The sequence below is a fragment of the Cotesia glomerata genome, linkage group LG8 (assembly GCF_020080835.1).
Source record: "Cotesia glomerata isolate CgM1 linkage group LG8, MPM_Cglom_v2.3, whole genome shotgun sequence".
Classification (NCBI taxonomy): domain Eukaryota; kingdom Metazoa; phylum Arthropoda; class Insecta; order Hymenoptera; family Braconidae; genus Cotesia; species Cotesia glomerata.
Genome location: NC_058165.1, coordinates 8,332,124 through 8,349,591, shown reverse-complemented (window position 1 = coordinate 8,349,591; position 17,468 = coordinate 8,332,124). Strand labels below are relative to the sequence as shown.

General features: G+C 31.0%; 3 protein-coding genes across 3 annotated transcripts; 2 read left to right on the top strand and 1 right to left on the bottom strand.

The window, feature by feature from the left end:
- Window positions 1-3,524: 3,524 nt before the first annotated feature.
- LOC123270657 (XK-related protein 6) lies at window positions 3,525-8,293 on the top strand. The gene is made up of 5 exons (XM_044736802.1): window positions 3,525-3,695; window positions 3,951-4,260; window positions 4,341-4,665; window positions 4,740-4,895; window positions 7,548-8,293. Exons 1-5 carry the CDS (start codon window positions 3,652-3,654, stop codon window positions 8,042-8,044), a joined length of 1,332 nt encoding a protein of 443 aa, XP_044592737.1. The 5' UTR covers window positions 3,525-3,651; the 3' UTR covers window positions 8,045-8,293.
- A 616-nt stretch (window positions 8,294-8,909) lies between these two features.
- LOC123270717 (dynein light chain roadblock-type 2) lies at window positions 8,910-9,824 on the bottom strand. Its single transcript, XM_044736873.1, has 3 exons — window positions 9,665-9,824; window positions 9,518-9,596; window positions 8,910-9,444 (listed from the first exon to the last, which is right to left on the bottom strand). Exons 1-3 carry the CDS (start codon window positions 9,665-9,667, stop codon window positions 9,233-9,235), a joined length of 294 nt encoding a protein of 97 aa, XP_044592808.1. The 5' UTR covers window positions 9,668-9,824; the 3' UTR covers window positions 8,910-9,232.
- Window positions 9,825-11,565: 1,741 nt separating this feature from the next.
- LOC123270691 (maternal embryonic leucine zipper kinase-like) lies at window positions 11,566-17,214 on the top strand. Its single transcript, XM_044736853.1, has 12 exons — window positions 11,566-11,938; window positions 12,029-12,179; window positions 12,862-12,971; window positions 13,146-13,299; window positions 13,404-13,510; window positions 13,588-13,758; window positions 13,844-14,038; window positions 14,673-14,898; window positions 15,120-15,192; window positions 15,283-15,448; window positions 16,582-16,685; window positions 16,789-17,214. Exons 1-12 carry the CDS (start codon window positions 11,795-11,797, stop codon window positions 17,084-17,086), a joined length of 1,899 nt encoding a protein of 632 aa, XP_044592788.1. The 5' UTR covers window positions 11,566-11,794; the 3' UTR covers window positions 17,087-17,214.
- The last annotated feature ends 254 nt before the right edge of the window (window positions 17,215-17,468 follow it).

Genomic DNA, 17,468 nt, shown 5'->3' with positions numbered 1-17,468 from the left:
ATGACAGCCTTGGTGGTGCTGTCAGATTCCCAAGGCTGGGTATTCAGGTATCTGTATGGCTCTGCTATCATTACTAAGTCTAACTCTAGTTCTCTTGCTGTTTGCATAAGCAGATCATGTGCAGCTTCGCAATGGTTTAGGTTTAGCTGCAATATCTTCATGTCTGTTTGTTTGTTATCTTCTGGAGTGCCTCTTTAAATACTGGGCACCTGGATGCGCCGGCATGATGAGCCGAGTTCTCCGCACTTTGATCCGCGCATAATACACATTTCGCTGGGTTTGTGCATTCAGCAATCTTGTGTCCCTCTTGTCCGCACCTAATACATAGCTTAGACCGATCCACATTGCTCTTGCACTGGGATCCAAGATGTCCAAAGTGCCAGCACTTGAAACATTGGATTGGTCTCCTCGTAGCTCGGATTCGGCAGTTGGCCCAGCCGATCCGGACTTTACCGCTTCCTGTCAATATCTTCCGCGCTGCAGCTGCTGGTAGTGTCACAACAGCTGTCTGAGTACCTCTGTAGGCCTTATGAATCTTAATTGTCCCTAGTGATATCTCGCAGGTTTCTCCGATTTCCGTTTGCAAGGCAGCCTGAATATCCTCCTTGGTTGTGGTACCGTCAAGATCTCGGATTTCGACGTCTTCCTGTGGCCCTTTGCAGATTACCTTTGCGTCTTCTTGGAGGATGTCCGTGATGGTCTTCTGTAAGGCTTGGCCTCGGTCAGCGCTCTTCCTCGAAAGCGTAATCAGCAAGCTCCCGGTCCTAGTTCTTTGGATCTTATCCACTGTAGTACGGACCTGTTCGTCAGGGACGTCCTGCTTTATTCGCTTCAGAATTTCAGCATACTTTGCCGTCTCTGCTCATTCTTTTGTGATTTACCAGCGCATCGTACGGAGCGGAGCGGGTTGCCATAACTAGGAACGGGTGTACCCTCGGAGATAGTACTCCTACCCCAGTTCCCTGAGGCCTAGCCGACATTTAGCCAGTCCCGGAATACACGGACGGACTAGACTCGCTCGGAGCGGTGAAGATTCCGATCTCTAACACTCACTGCGTACTTCCTGATCAAGGCCCGAAGTGGCTGGCTCCTGATCCACTGCTGCAACTTACACCTCGGTAGAGCAAGCTCACATCAGCCGTGGCCTGCATCGTCGGAAACTACGATACAGGTTCCGGTCACTCCCAGTGGGTCACAGCAGAGAACGATCGTCTTGTTAGGTCAGTTAGTGTGACCAACCCATTAAAGGGGAGTTTTGTCCACGGGAGCGTATTTTGTTTGGTTATTTTGCTTGGCTCCTACCCGCTGTACCTCATCAACTAAGAGATTAAGTGTCATCCAAGGACAGCGAGCGTTCTCCCATCCGCTCGGGAAGACGCGCCCGGTAGCAGTATCTCTTCTGCCCCGAGTGTGTGTGTGTGTGTGTGTGTGTGTGTGTGTGTGTGTGTGTGTGTGTGTGTGACTCGCTTATAACTTTTGAACGACTAAACCGATCGGAATCTACTAAACGGTGTTCTAAATAGTTCCCTCAAACTTAGATTTCCTGCAAATTTGAACCGATTCGGACCGATAGATTTTGAGAATATTAAAAAATCTCAAAAAAAATGAGAAAAAAATTTTTTTTTAAAGTGGTTTTTTTGGAATAACTTTTAAACGGCTTTATCGATCACTTTTAAAAACTAATCCGCCCTTAAGCTTGAAAAACCACACCGATCGTCGCTAATACGGTCAAAATCGGTTGATTCGTTCGAGAGATATCGTGAACGAAAGAAAACCGAAAAAAGTGTTTTTTTGACATAACTTTGTCATTTCTTCTCGGATCGTTTTTAATAATATGAAATAATTTTTAGAGCTTGAAAAACCGCGTCGATCGCCGCCAAGAACGTAGAAATTGGTTGATTGGTTCGAGAGATATCCTCGATAAAATATTTGGAAACAAGTGTTTTTTTTAACATAACTCCGACATTTTTTGGAATAACTTTTAAACGGATGCACTGATCAATTTCAAAAATTAATCAGCTATTAGCATGAAAAAATTACGTCGATCGCCGTCAAGCCGGTCAAAATTGGTCAATTCGTTCAAGAGATATCATAAACGAAAGAAAACCGAAAAAAGTGTTTTTTGGAATTACTTCAAATTTCCTCGTTTTATCAATTCAAACTTGAAGATTCTTCATGAAACTAAAAAAATTTCGTCAAATGCTGCTAACCACGTGGCAGTCGGTTGATTCATTCCAACGTTAGTGCCGTTTGAAAATTAAAAAAATATTGTTCTATGAAACGTCTATCAGACTTTTGAGCTCGAAGAGCTTAAAATAACACATAAATTGTATTTTTGAGCTAGGAGAGCTCAAAAACATCATAAGTGCAGTTTTATGCACCTAGGTCTGGAATTAGCGGGAAGTTGCACGTGATTTTTAAAATTTTAATCATATTCAATCTAAATCCAAAAAATTTTTTTATCTTGATAATTTCGATTTTTCATGATTTATTGTCATTTTTTTGGGGTTTTTGCTATTTTTTCAAATTTTGACGGATCAACGGGCTAATTAACGTTCAGATTCAGATTCAGTGAATTGAAATACATAAAAATCATGCTTGATCTGGGTCCACAAAATTTTATTCATCGCTGTGACTGCAGTTTTTTGCAATTTTTTGCCTTATTTTGGGTTTTTTGGATTTTATTCAAAATTTTGAGGGTGTACGGGCAAAACTGACTTCAGATTCAGATTCAGCGCGTCAAAATACATAAAGGTAGGTCCGGTCAAAAGTACTGGCAACTTTTTTTTTTATGTGCCGGTGTAATTATTAATGATTAGATTCTCATTCGTAATAATTTAAAGTTTTTTTCTTTTTACCCCAAATTTGGTTGCAATTATAATTTTTTTGAATTTTCGCGCGCATTTTCAACATCGATGTCTACAATCGATGTTTCGATGTTTTTGTCAAAACATCGATGGTTCAATGATGAAAAATTTCGAAAATCGATAGTCCGATGTCGATTTTTTTTGCTAACATCGCCCATCCCTACTAGACTAAAAACATGTCAACGTTTAAATGTCAAAATCCAGTGGGTATCATATACTATAATATAGGTGCGTAAATCTATAGCTATAGTACATCTACAATAAGTATGTAATGTATATAGGTATAACTCCCGAGGGCTCTACTTATACTTTGCTTTAGTATATATATACATTGAAAATGTTCTTTTAAAAATTAATAATTGAAGAATTGTTATTTTTTATTAATTTTTTATATTAAAATATATTTTCTGACGAATTAAAAATTCCCAAAAAAATACCCTAAAAAAATTTATCCCCTAAAACTTTCCCGCTATTTGCAAAATACCCCTAAATTTAGGGGAAAATCCTCCAAGTTGGCATCCTTGGGTTTCCAATTCAAAGACAAGTTCTTTCCATGTAACTACACACAAATGTCATGCTTGATAACATGTGTATATAACCAAGTATGTACAGTTACAACTGTTTACCTTTTTAGTTTACCTCTCATTTTATTTTTTGTTTACTCATAGTCATTAATCATAAACAATGTGCAATTTATGATTTTTTCGTTATTAAAGAAGAAAAATATTTACCCAAAAATAGAAACTTTCCGTAAAATTAGTTGATAAAACTACCTAAAATATAAATGGAATTGAATCATCTGGATAAAGAGTCAAACATGAGAAAAATGTAAGTTTTTTTTTTTTCTAAAATACCAAATGTCAAAATATAAAATTCGCAGACTTCTGATAATTTTTATGATTTTTCTTATTAAAAAAATTAAAAAAAAAAATTCTACATGTACAAGATTTAATAAACTATAAGTGCAATTTTTTAAAATATTTTTTTAGCTCTAATTTAGTTAATAAAAAAATTTTACTAATTTCGGTATCATCAGAAGTCAATTTTTTCTTTTAAAAAAATAAATACTTAAATAATTTTCAGAAGCAGAAAGTCTCAAGAACCAGATCCTAATGACAACAGTGAGCTGGACGGCGTTTTTCCTATCCCTAATTTCAGCACTGACGTTGCAGATCTACCAGAGAGCAAGGCTCTGGTTACTCGTCTTGACATCTTCTGGATAATTTTCTCAATAATTACCCACCTGGTAGACCTGGTAACCGACTTGAATTTATCATTCAGATATTACATCAAAGGACAACTCATGTACTTTTTCATCACTACAGCATTTTTGTTTATTCCTTCTTTTATTAATATCATCGTCAGTATCAGGATGTATGAACAAGATTCAGAGGTACTGTACTTGATTTTACAATTATTTAAAAAACTAAAAGAGTAATTGATTAGTTATTGATACTAAAATTGAATTTTTAGATGAAAGCTGAAGGGATAAAAAAGCAAACTCTAGCAAGACGGATCCTCAAACTAAAATTATGCTGTCCATTTATTCTAGTATTCCAACTAGCGCCAGTTCTCCGGTACCTAGACTGTCTGAAATATGCTTGCCAATCATATCAGTGCCGGAAAGACAACGATAATTACGGACAAAGAAAGTATTATATAAAAATGTTGAAAGAAGAACAGGACATATCTTTACTGCGAGTGTTTGAGTGCTTTTTAGAAGCTGCTCCTCATCTGGTTTTACAGTTGACGCTTATTATTTATACTTATGATGGAATTATTGCTGTTGATTCAATATGTAAGTACTTTAGAATTTAGTTTTTTTTTTTTTTTTTTTTAAATATTAATTGATGATTATTAAATTTCTTTTAGTCTTTCACCAATTAATCAGTATTTTGAGCTCTCTCGGTAGCATGGGCTGGGCAATGTCTAGCTACCACAGAATAATTCGCTTAGCACAAGGTGATAAAGAAAATATCAATTGCATTGGAAATATCATTCAATTCTTCTGGCATTTTTTCATCACTGGTAAGTATTAATTTAATTAAACTGAAATTATCAGACACCTGAAAATTCTTAGATTTTTTTTTTTTTTTTATGAAAAAACTATTGTAGAAAAATTTTACATTTAGAAAATTTGAATAACTATAAGTGCAATTTTTTGAAAATTATTTTTCAATTCTAATTTAAGTAATGAAAAAATTAGGAAAACGGTTGACCATGAAGGCCATCCCTGCAACTTCCCGCTAACTCCATACCTGGATGCTTAAAATTGCACTTATGCCGTTTTTGAGCGCTCTTCGAGCTCAAAAATACAGATAATGTGTTTTTTTGAGCTCTCCGAGCTCAAACAGATAACATTTCTATGCTTTTGAGCTCTTCGAGCTTAGAAGTCTAATAAAAGTTTGATAAAACACTATTTTTTGAGTTTTCAAACCACAATAACTTTTGAATGAATGAACCGATTTTTACGCGGTTGGCGGCATTCGACGCAGTTTTTTAAACCTTTTAAAAAATTTTTAAGTTTAAATTGATCAAACTAGAAATTTTGGAGTAATTCCAAAAAAACACTTTTTTGGGTTTTCTTTCCTGCACGATATCTCTCGAATGAATCAACCGATTTTGACCGGATTAGCGGCGATCGACGTGGTTTTTCAAGGTTAAGATCTGATTAGTTTTTGGAGTTGATCGATAAAGTCATTCGAAAGTTATTCCAAAGAACCACTTTAGAAAAAGTTTTTTTTACAGTTTTTTTTAGATTTCTCGAAATCTATCGGTCCAAATTATATCCAAAATCTAAGTTTGGACAAGCCCTTTCGAATGGTGCCAACCGCGATCGAATCGGTCAAGCCATTCAAAAGTTATGAGAGGTTTACATACTCACACACACACACACACACACACACACACACACACACACACACACACACACACACACACACACACACACACACACACACACACACACACACACACACACACACACACACACACACACACACACACACACACACACACACACACACACACACACACACACACACACACACACACACACACACACACACACACACACACACACACACACACACACACACACACACACACACACACACACACACACACACACACACACACACACACACACACACACACACACACACACACACACACACACACACACACACACACACACACACACACACACACACACACACACACACACACACACACACACACACACACACACACACACACACACACACACACACACACACACACACACACACACACACACACACACACACACACACACACACACACACACACACACACACACACACACACACACACACACACACACACACACACACACACACACACACACACACACACACACACACACACACACACACACACACACACACACACACACACACACACACACACACATTACATATTATTACACACACACACACACACACACACACACACACACACACACACATACTTACACACACACACACACACACACACACACACACACACACACACACACACACACACACACACACACACACACACACACACACACACACACACACACACACACACACACACACACACATACACACACACACACACACACACACACACACACACACACACACACACACACACACACACACACACACACACAACACACACACACACACACACACACCACACACAACACATACACATCACACACACACCACACACCACACACAACACACACAACACAACACACACAACACACACACACGCACACATACATTACACATACACACATACACATACATTATTGGCTATTATTATTATTATTACACACACACACACACACACATTATTACACACACACATTACACACACACACACACACACACACACACACACACACACACACACACACACACACACACACACACACACACACACACACACACACACACACACACACACACACACACACACACACACACACACACACACACACACACACACACACACACACACACACACACACACACACACACACACACACACACACACACACACACACACACACACACACACACACACACACACACACACACACACACACACACACACACACACACACACACACACACACACACACACACACACACACACACACACACACACACACACACATACAGACACCGTGACAACTTCGCGGGGATAGTCAGGGAAGCTTCCTGTGACCTTCAAATGTCGAGATCTGATGAAAACTCGATTTTTGTAAAACGGGGTAAAACCAATAACTTCCCGATTTTTGAAAATCTGAGATTTTCTTAGCGGAAAGTTAAAAATATCCTTACGTTTGCTGATTTCGGTATCATTAATTTAGAAAAAAAATGATAAAAATCAACAGATATCCGACAATTTTTGAGATTATTATACCAAACTAATCATGATAAAAAAAAGATTTTTAAAAATTCGCACTAATCATTTTTTTTACTTTCTAAATGTAGAATTTTTTTATTACATTTCTTCATAACAATTGAATTTTTATAAAAATAAAAAAATTTTCAGAAGTTTGTTGGTTCCAATATCATAAAAATTACAATAGTTGTTAATTATATTAATAACGACTAATTATTAATTATAAAATTCTAGTATCAAGAATAATATCAATAAGTGCAGCAGCAGCAATATTTGCAGTTTACACAACAATATTTTGCTTCATCCACTGGTTCGTAATGACACTCTGGATTTTAAGCAGACCAACTGGAGTGATACAATTCTGTCGTGACCAGAGCAAAGGTCCTGACGCTCCATTGACAATCTATGAGCGCATCGGATATTACCTGTTTTCAGCGATTCTCGGCGTGGTTTACGTCTTTACGTACCTAAAGCCAGCCGAGGGATCAACTTTCTACAGGCACATTTTTTATTACAGCATCTGCGGAATCGAAAACGCGGCAGCTTGTATTGTCTGGGCAATTGCTGATTACAATACTGTCCTGTTTTTACAATACTATATACTCGTTATTTGCTTGTGCATTGTGCCATTTATTCTTGGAATTCTTTGTATGATAGTTTATTACAAATTTTTCCATCCGACTTTGTCTAAAACCTCACAAGTACCTCACACAGACTCAGTCAATATTTAAATATACTTATATTTTTATAATCAGTGATGATTATTATTAATACTGCCACCAGTTTATACACACTCATGCATTTATATTTATGATACTGATATAATATAATAGTTAAATATTTTTATACTTTTTTAAGTAAAGTAATTAATATTTATTACCAGTTCTTACTCAGATTTTTATACAAGTTCAAGTCCATGACAGTACTTTGAATTTCAAAACAGCCAACAAATTTCAGATGTTACTAACATGTTAAATTTATTGTGAAATAATTTTTTATATACTTTGATAAAAGTATAATAAAGTACAAACTTTAAATAAAATAATAAATTGTTTAAGCATTTTAATCATTGTTCAGTTTTACTTTTTTTTTTTGAAAAAAAATCAATTGATACGAAAATATTTTTTGAATTAATCTACTGCTAATGAACTTGATAGAGAGAAAAAAAAAAAAAAAAAAAAAAAAAAAACATTTTTGTTAAAAAAAGTTTTAAATATCATTTTTGTCGATTGAAATTTAGTGAACCATGAAACTAAACAATTACCTCATTTTTTCATTTCAAAAAATCCATTAAATCGTAAAAACTACCCTTATTATTGTAGAATTGTTTCAAACTTACTAAAAGTTATGAATTATAATGATTTCATGAATTATAATGATAAATAATTTTTTTTTGTTTATATACAAGCGAAAATTTGAATTATTTGCTAAAATTAAAACTAAAATATTTTTTTAAAGATTCTTAATATTTTTTAGTAGTTACGCGTGAAAACAATTGAAAAAAAAATTTTTTCAAATCTTTTATTTTTGTTAAATTTATGAAAAATAAATGTTAAAATTTTGTAAACCGTGAAAATAAACTACCATAATTTTGTATCAATATTATTATATTTTAATCAATAAGTGTTACAGATTTATATAAATATTTTTGTTGATATAATTAAATTTGACTTAACTATATATTAATAAATTATTGAATTGTACATAATCACAACAATAATTAACTAATATTAAAGAAAAAATAATATTGCAATTTAGTTAAACTTTGTTCCGTGCAAACGATTTAGTAATAAATTCGGGTTGAAGAATATCCTTAAAAAATTCGTGTGTCACCCGAAAAATATAAAGTGAAGGATTAGAAGCATTAAATTATTAAAAAATGTTTATCATATAGTAAATAGTAGCATAAACCTAGAGTATCAGTCGACAGGATTTTGCACGACAATCAGAATAAACTCCTTATCAGGCGCTACCATGACTTCGTGCTTCTTGCTGCGGATACGCAAAAACGTGAGGTCGTTTGTCGGGTCTAGATCACGCACCACAGAACGAGCTTTGTCCGATAACTGGCTGATCAATCCCGCATATTGAACTGTTGTCGTGTTGTCAAGCGTTGATTTTATCGGTATACCTAGTTAGTAAATTAATGAATTAGTTTTGATTGTAATTACAAGTAACAGTAAAATATACGAAAATGAATTTACCTTCAGAATTGACGACAATTGTACCCACGACACCCTTGTGGGACTGGATCCGCTTCATAGTTTCTTCAACTTCCTGAGCCTGTAAAATTTCAGTCATTAGTTTCTTTTATGCTTATAAAAAATATTAATTTATTTATTTGTACTCACCATTTTAGGTTATTTATTCAAGCTACAGATAAACTGTTTATTAGATATGCTGTTTACGAAAGTTTAGTTTGATCTATAAATATATTTTGATAAGAATAATAATAATAAATGAGATTAAATCATTGACTAAACAAATTTGTAAATGCAAAATATGAGTAATGACAGTCGAAGTTAGGCAGGTAAGAGAGAGTTGGATTTTTTTACCGATTGGTGTTGAGGTTCAATTCCTACAGATTATAATACAGTATCATTCACTTGTTTTCAAATATTCATTTTTTTTTTTTTTTGTAATCTATACTGATAAGGTAAAAGATCCAGTTATTGGCTGCGTTCAAGTTTACTAAGTTCTTAGCAGATCTGAGCATATCTTGTAGCAACAACTTAAAATAACTATATTATTTTTTTTAAAAATCTATAATAAAACAATGCAAGGTATATTTATTTAAGTTTGTCTAAAATTAATTTTTTTGGTAGATAAAGTCAGCCCTGCTCAGAACTTAGTAAACCTGAACGCAGCCATATTGACACTGGCCGAGTTATTGACATTCGCAATTTTATTTTAATTAAAAAAAAAATAAATCGACTTAAATAAATTAATAAATATAATTTTTTTAATTATAAATTTTACGATAATTGGTTTTTTGGGAACATTTTATTTTTTTAATTAGAATAAAATTGCAAGTATCAATAACTGGGTCTTTTTACCTTAAGTGATAACTTAATTTTGAATGCCTAATTGAAAAAATTACTGAACCAATAGATATAAAAATTTTACCGAAAAATGCAGCATATTTCGGACGAAAGTTTTAGTATATAATACATTCTCAATTTCTAGTATCTAACATACATTTGTTGAGTTACAAAATGATAACTTTTGCAAAGTATAAATTCGGTATTTTCGATTGACAATTATGAAAAATCAAAATAAAAATTTAATGATTTGTTTATTATTTATTTGAATCAACATTTATTTATTCAATGATATTTTGTTAAATATCAAATCAAATTTAAATGATAAATAATTGTAAAAGTTTATTTTAATTATCAGACTAAAATTCACCAGCCAAACTAACTCACTTTCCATAAAAGTATTTTTATTTTTTAATAACATATCCAGAAAAAATAAACCAAATATATATCTTCAACAATCTATATCTGTTATAAAAAATGAACAGACTTTTTTTATAAAAATGCTTAACCGAAAAAAATCATTAAACTAAAGTAGACGTCAAATTAATCTCATAAAACTCACAGTTTCTCAGTTAATCTTTTAAGTTTATAATATTTTTTCGATATTTTGTCAGTTAAGAAAATAATAAGTTTTAATTACATACAAATCGTTTCTTTGGCCATTTTATTTAAGTAAATAAAACGTAATAATTGCATTGTTGATCGACTATTTAGATATTTTTAGAGTTGAATAGAATTTTGATTACGATTATAGGAGATATCAATGTAGAAAACCAAAGATCATTTTGCATTTTAAAAATCCACTTGTAAGGTATTTTGATAATATCAACAGCATTTATCTTTGTAAATAAAAAATTACAAACATTTACAAAAATTCTTACGAAAAACAAACAAATTTCAATAGCAAGTGTATAAATTAATTAATAAAATCATTAAATTATAATAACAGTGAAGAAATTAGCAGACATAATTTATTTGTTGAGAAAATTCTAAAAATTATCGGATACATCTCAATTTTAAAATCATAAATTGTATTACATTAAAAAGTAAAATTTTATCTAGTTTCAGTTTTTAAAAATTGAATATAAAATAGATTCAAATTTGCGCGCTTCAAGCACTGGCGTCGTTACCGCCATTTTGAGAAAACTACACATGCGCGCGCCGCAACTGTTTTGTGTAATTCCGTTACTTTATTTGAAATAAACGCTCTCTCTCGCTCGCGTCACCCGGCAGGCCGGCACCTGGACACCAGCGTACACTAAAGAGAAAGATGTTATTAAATTTTTCTCAAGTAAACTAAAGTTTGTTGTCTTGTTGACTACTCAAGCTAACCGCTTAATTGTAGTCATAACCAAAACATTGTATAAATAATAAATAATTGTAATTAATGTTATACCGGTATAACTTTATACATTTAGTACGTTAAAAAATAACACAAAAATGGTGCGATACACAGCATTGAAAGGTCTTTATGAACTTGACAAAACAATCGGTTGCGGAGGGTTCGCGAAAGTTAAATTAGGCACTCATTTAGCGACCGGTGAAAAAGTAGCCATTAAAATAATGGAAAAAGCAGCCCTAGGAGTATGTTTTTTTTTAATTATTAATTTTATTTTTTTCAATTGAAAATTATTTTTATAATGTTTAAAAAATTAATTTTTGTTGTCATTTTAGGAAGATCTGCCGAGAGTGAAATTAGAAATCGATGCGTTAAAAACTTTATTACACCAACATATATGCAGATTGTATCAAACAATTGAAACGAGTACCCACTATTTCATGATTATAGAATATTGTTCTGGTGGTGAATTGTTTGATCACATTGGTAAGACAGTGTATTGTTTTAATAATATTATTATTATGATTATAATTGTTGTGGTTGAATGATGCTAAAATTAGCAGACATCTGACCGTATTTCGGATTTTTTATAAATACAGAAATTATCGTGAAAGAAATTTAGAATGTATCACACGTAAAGTAATTTTTAACAATTATTTAATGGAATTTGTGAAAAATATTTTTTTCAAGTAGAAGTTTATTTCTAAAATAATAAAATATCTGCTTATTTTAGTATCATAATAGTGATTTTTTCCAAAAATTCAGATTTAGCGTTTTGAAAAAAAAATTTTTTTTCAATTTTCACAGAAAAAAAAATATTGTTTTAACAAAATTCTAATTTAAATATTATTTATATTAAGGTAAAAGCCCCAATAGATGATCACGTACCAGTATATGATCACTCCATGTATTTGTATATCTATATTCATAAATATAGGTATACAAATACATGGAGTGATCATATACTGGTACATGATCATCTATTGGGGCTTTTACCTTACTACTTTCTAGATTTAATACTAACAATAATAATGAGAACTTGAAAAAATGTTCAATTCACAATTTTCAAAGGAAAATTTTTTAAATTTTGTCCTCAAGTTGGTTCAAAAAAATTGAATTTTATTATCATTGTTAATAATTACTAAGATTTATTTGTTTCTGTTAACAGTTGAAAAAAATAGATTGACTGAACATGAATCAAGGAAATTTTTTCGGCAAATTGTGTCAGCAGTTGCTTATTTACACAGTTTGGGTTTTGCTCACAGAGATTTAAAACCCGTAGGTATTTTTAAAATTAGTTTATTCATTTAAGTTACTGAAATTATCATAAGTTTTTTTTTAATGATGATTAAATTAGATATTGATTTTAAAAATTTTGAGATGCTTTTTAATATTTTTAACAATATATACAATATATACAATACTTTAATTCTGATTATTTGATTTAACTAGGAAAATGTATTGCTCGACAAGGAGCAAAATTTGAAACTAATTGATTTTGGGTTGTGTGCTAAACCTAAAGGCGGAATGCAAACTCATTTATTAACTTCGTGTGGTTCTCCAACCTATGCTGCACCTGAATTAATATTAGGAAAAAAATATTTAGGTATTTAATAATAAATTTCATATAAATTTATAGATCATTGTCATTTTAAGACAATTGAATTTTTTGTTTTTCTGTTAATTATTAAACTAGTGAAATTTTTCTAGGGTCTGAAGTAGATATCTGGAGTATGGGAGTGTTATTGTACGCATTATTATGCGGTTTTCTTCCCTTTGATGACAATAATATTGACAATTTATATAAAAAAATTTTGGTATTTACTTATCATAACTCGAGTTTCTAATTTTGTTATTCAAGATTTATTATAACTTGTTGATTAATAAATTTCAGAGTGGAAATTTCGACGAACCAAGCTGGCTCTCTGGTAGTAGTAAGCGTTTGATACGTGCAATGTTACAGACTGATCCAAAAAAACGTATTACTATTGAAGAACTCTGCAATCACTCGTGGGTTATAAATGGCAGTAATTCTTCACCTTTCATCCCTACAAAGAAAAATATAGTAAATCATACTACTTATTATTTATTACTATTTATTAGCAATACTTTTAATCTACTTAATTCTAAAATGAAAATTTTTTTTCCAGTTGGAAAAAGATAACGAAATATTGGGGATATTATCAGAAATATGTTATGACTCAGTTCAGAATATATGGGAGTCGTTACTAAATAGTACCCGGAATGATTACAAAACAGCGACGTATTTGTTGTTGCTAGATCGTAAGAGCAAACGATTACCGCTAAGGATATATCCTGGTGCTTACTGTTATCTTTTATCTGAGGTATGTTTTTTTTGGTATATTCAATTATAACTAAAAAAATTTTTTATGAATTCTACTTAGAACCTTTAGCTTTTTAAACTGTCATTAAACAATTTTTTAATCTTTATGGTTTTAATAACTATTTTTTCTCAGTTAACAAATCGTTTATTAAACACAATTTATTAATTTTTAATAAACATTTGTTTAGATTCTTGAATAGAAAGTGAGTAGAAAAATGAAACTTTGAGACTTTTTACAACTCCATAACTTCAATAAATAATTCTATTAGATCTGAATTAGTAACTATTTTTTTATAAAAAATATCGAAAATAGAATTAAACAATGGTTATAAAAAGTTAAAAAAATTTTTTAGCGGTAAAAATAATTAGTATGTCGTATCTTTATTATAAAAGATTATTGCATTCTTTGTTTATGAATGATATTCACATCTATCTGTTAAAAAAACTTATTCACTCCAAAAGAAAAAAACAAAAAATTTGAATATTTGCTAACTATTAATAAATGTATTTTTTTCAACTAAATATTTATTTATATATTTAATAAAAAACCAAATTGTTTACAAATAAATGAATTTATTAACACTTAAGAAATTCATCTAGTAGTGATTAATAAATGTGAATATTTTTTATTGCAGAACTGTAAAAATATGAGAAACGAAAACGAAGTTAAAACCCTAATAACTCAATTGGACAATTCACCACGAAGACCATTGACAGTAAAAAGTACCGACAAATCAGAAGCTACGAGAGGACTGTCGCCAATACCGGACATAAAGAAGCCGTCAACAGAGTCTCCAGCTTCGGGAGCTCGTAAAAGAGTTCATGATACTAATGAGGAAGACGACAGTATATCTCCGACTGGTGAGTTATTGCTATTATACTTGAAGTAATTAAAGTTACAGTTACTTTCGTTACGGTTTTACTTCTAATTGCCCATAAGTTTGCTTGTTTAGCTTAAAAATCACAATAATTTTACTTAGCTTGTTAGAGTGTTTATTTTGGTAGTACATTTTCGGTAAAAATTATTCGATTACTCGGGTATAATAAATAAATAAATCAATGAATTTAATTATTTTTATTAGTACCAGTTAAGAGAATTCAAATGGATAAGTTTAACGATACAGTCCCCGTTACACCGAAAGATAAAAATAAATTGTAAGTTGTTAGCAACATATGCTTAGATTTTTATTAAAATATTATATAGGTGATAATGCTGGTTTGTTTTTTATAACGAATATTTGATAGTACACAGGGTACAGGTACAAATGCAACACCAGGTAGTGCTAGGAAGGTAATAATAGGTTTAGAGCGTGGACTAAATCGTATTAGAGATGTCTTGACGCCAAAAAGGAAACTTAAGTGCGTTAACAATGATAACTCTCCGGATCAACCTATTGTTCTTAGTGGAAAAGTAAGTTTTTTTTTCAAGTTCATTGATTGACTTTGAGACGAATATTAATAATTGGTGATTTGAGAGTTTATACGCACTTAGAAAACCGAAAAAAGCGATTTTTTAATTTTTTTTTTTTTGTCATTAAGATGAAAATTGATATAAGTAGTGACTTTATTTATTTTTTTTTTTTAATAATCATTTCGCTAATTCCTGTAGACGATCTCTAGGAAGTCATTAATATAAAATATTAATTAATGATTATCGAATTATCAAAGCCATTGGGAATCATCAAACCAAAAACTAAAGTGTAAATTCTGTTTTTGTCAAAAAATTAATACGAAATTATTAAATCTTAAAAATCTTAGTCTCCGATTATATCACGTGTTTAGGAAGTTTAAAATCTGAATTTTTGGTTAAATACTAAAGACTCAAAAAAATCATATGATATCTCTGTTGTAAGAAATTTATTTTTCTATCAAAATAGTCATTATTAGTTTTCCCGTATCTCTCATCGTCCAGTCAAAATTTGAACTGAAACTGATATCTTCATATTTTAAATTAGTTTAAACAACGAAATAATATTTTTTTAATATTTTAGGTGATATTGTTCTGATGACTTGCACGCTTGATAGTGGATTTATTTTTAAAAATTAAAAAAAAATTTTCAATCTTGTCTCGATAAGATATCTTATTATTGTCTTATTTTTGTCTTACAATGAAGTCTTATTTTTTACTTCCCGCTTTGAAAATTAATAATTTCATTTTGATATTAGAAAGTTGAAAAAAAAAGATATATAATTATATCTTCTTATTATTTTTTAAATTTATCTTTTTATATTTGTAAATTTTTAGATAGAAAATAAAACTTCATTTTAAAACAAAAAATAAGACTCCATTTTAAGACATGAATAAGTCTTCATAATTTATTAAAATAAAAAATTCTGACTATTTAAGATAGTATTTCGCGATTAACTTAATAAATTCTAAAAATATAATTGAGAAAATTATGTTAAAATTAGAGACCTTTCGATTCTATAAATACTAAGTGCGTACAACTCTTTAATCGAATTTTTACGATAAGTTATAAGCAAGAATTTAGAACATAAAAACTTTAAATAATACATTTAAAATTTATTATTAACTATTTAAAGGGCCTTTGTAATGTATCATCAACATCAAATAATTGTCCAAAAGATGTATTATCACAATTACGACGTGCATTACAACGTAAAGGAATTTTCTGTCGACAAAAAGGGTAATTTACAATTTCCAATTGACAAAAAAAATAAATAGATGTAGTAATAGGTATAGTAGATCTAAACAGGTGATAGTTAACAGAAAAATTATTTGTATGGTAGCTTCATTCTACAAGGAGAAACTGAGGTCTATGACAATGAGAATATAAAGCAAGGTCAAAGAGCATTTGGTAATCAAAGGAAAATCTGCTCGTTCGAATTAGAAGTTTGTCTGCTGGATGGATTTTCAACTAATGATAAACCGGTTGTCGGTATACGTAGGAAAAGATTGAAAGGCGATGCGTGGGTTTACAAACGAGTATGTGAGGAAATATTGGCACTTGCCGCTGAGGACGTTAAGACCACCGATCAGGATTCTGTTGAGTCAGCTAAAACACCGTCAGGACATTGTCTCATTTAATGGTTCTAAATAGGATGTAGAATGATAGTGATGGGATCTACTTGCTCCAATGACTCCGTACGCTTCGTTTATTACGTTTTTATATTAATTGTAAATTAATTTTTTAATAACTAATCATAAGTGATATAAATTATGTTTTTATGTTTAAAACTCGATTGTTTGTAAAAATTATAACAAAAGAGTTTTATTCTATGTTTTTGATAAAAAAAAAATTAATATTTATTTTAAAATAATTTTAAAATAAAAAAAAATTTTAAATCAAGTATTCGTAATTTAAGTTAAAAATTTGTTGGTAGCCGTAAAATATAAATTTGAAAGCTTACTGGAATAATAAAACCTAGCAATATTTAAATATAAATATATACATACAACAATTTCCAAT

Bases quoted from the DNA above. Each gene is read 5' to 3' on its own strand.
- LOC123270657 (XM_044736802.1), top strand. From the start codon at position 3,652: ATGGAATTGAATCATCTGGATAAAGAGTCAAACATGAGAAAAAT. The intron at 3,696-3,950 runs GTAAGTTTTTTT...AATAATTTTCAG, and splicing joins GAGTCAAACATGAGAAAAAT to AAGCAGAAAGTCTCAAGAAC. The intron at 4,666-4,739 runs GTAAGTACTTTA...AATTTCTTTTAG, and splicing joins TATTGCTGTTGATTCAATAT to TCTTTCACCAATTAATCAGT.
- LOC123270717 (XM_044736873.1), bottom strand. The intron at 9,445-9,517 runs GTAAATTCATTT...TTTACTAACTAG, and splicing joins AATTGTCGTCAATTCTGAAG to GTATACCGATAAAATCAACG.
- LOC123270691 (XM_044736853.1), top strand. From the start codon at position 11,795: ATGGTGCGATACACAGCATTGAAAGGTCTTTATGAACTTGACAAAACA. The intron at 13,511-13,587 runs GTATTTACTTAT...AATAAATTTCAG, and splicing joins ATTTATATAAAAAAATTTTG to AGTGGAAATTTCGACGAACC. The intron at 15,449-16,581 runs GTAAGTTTTTTT...AACTATTTAAAG, and splicing joins CTATTGTTCTTAGTGGAAAA to GGCCTTTGTAATGTATCATC.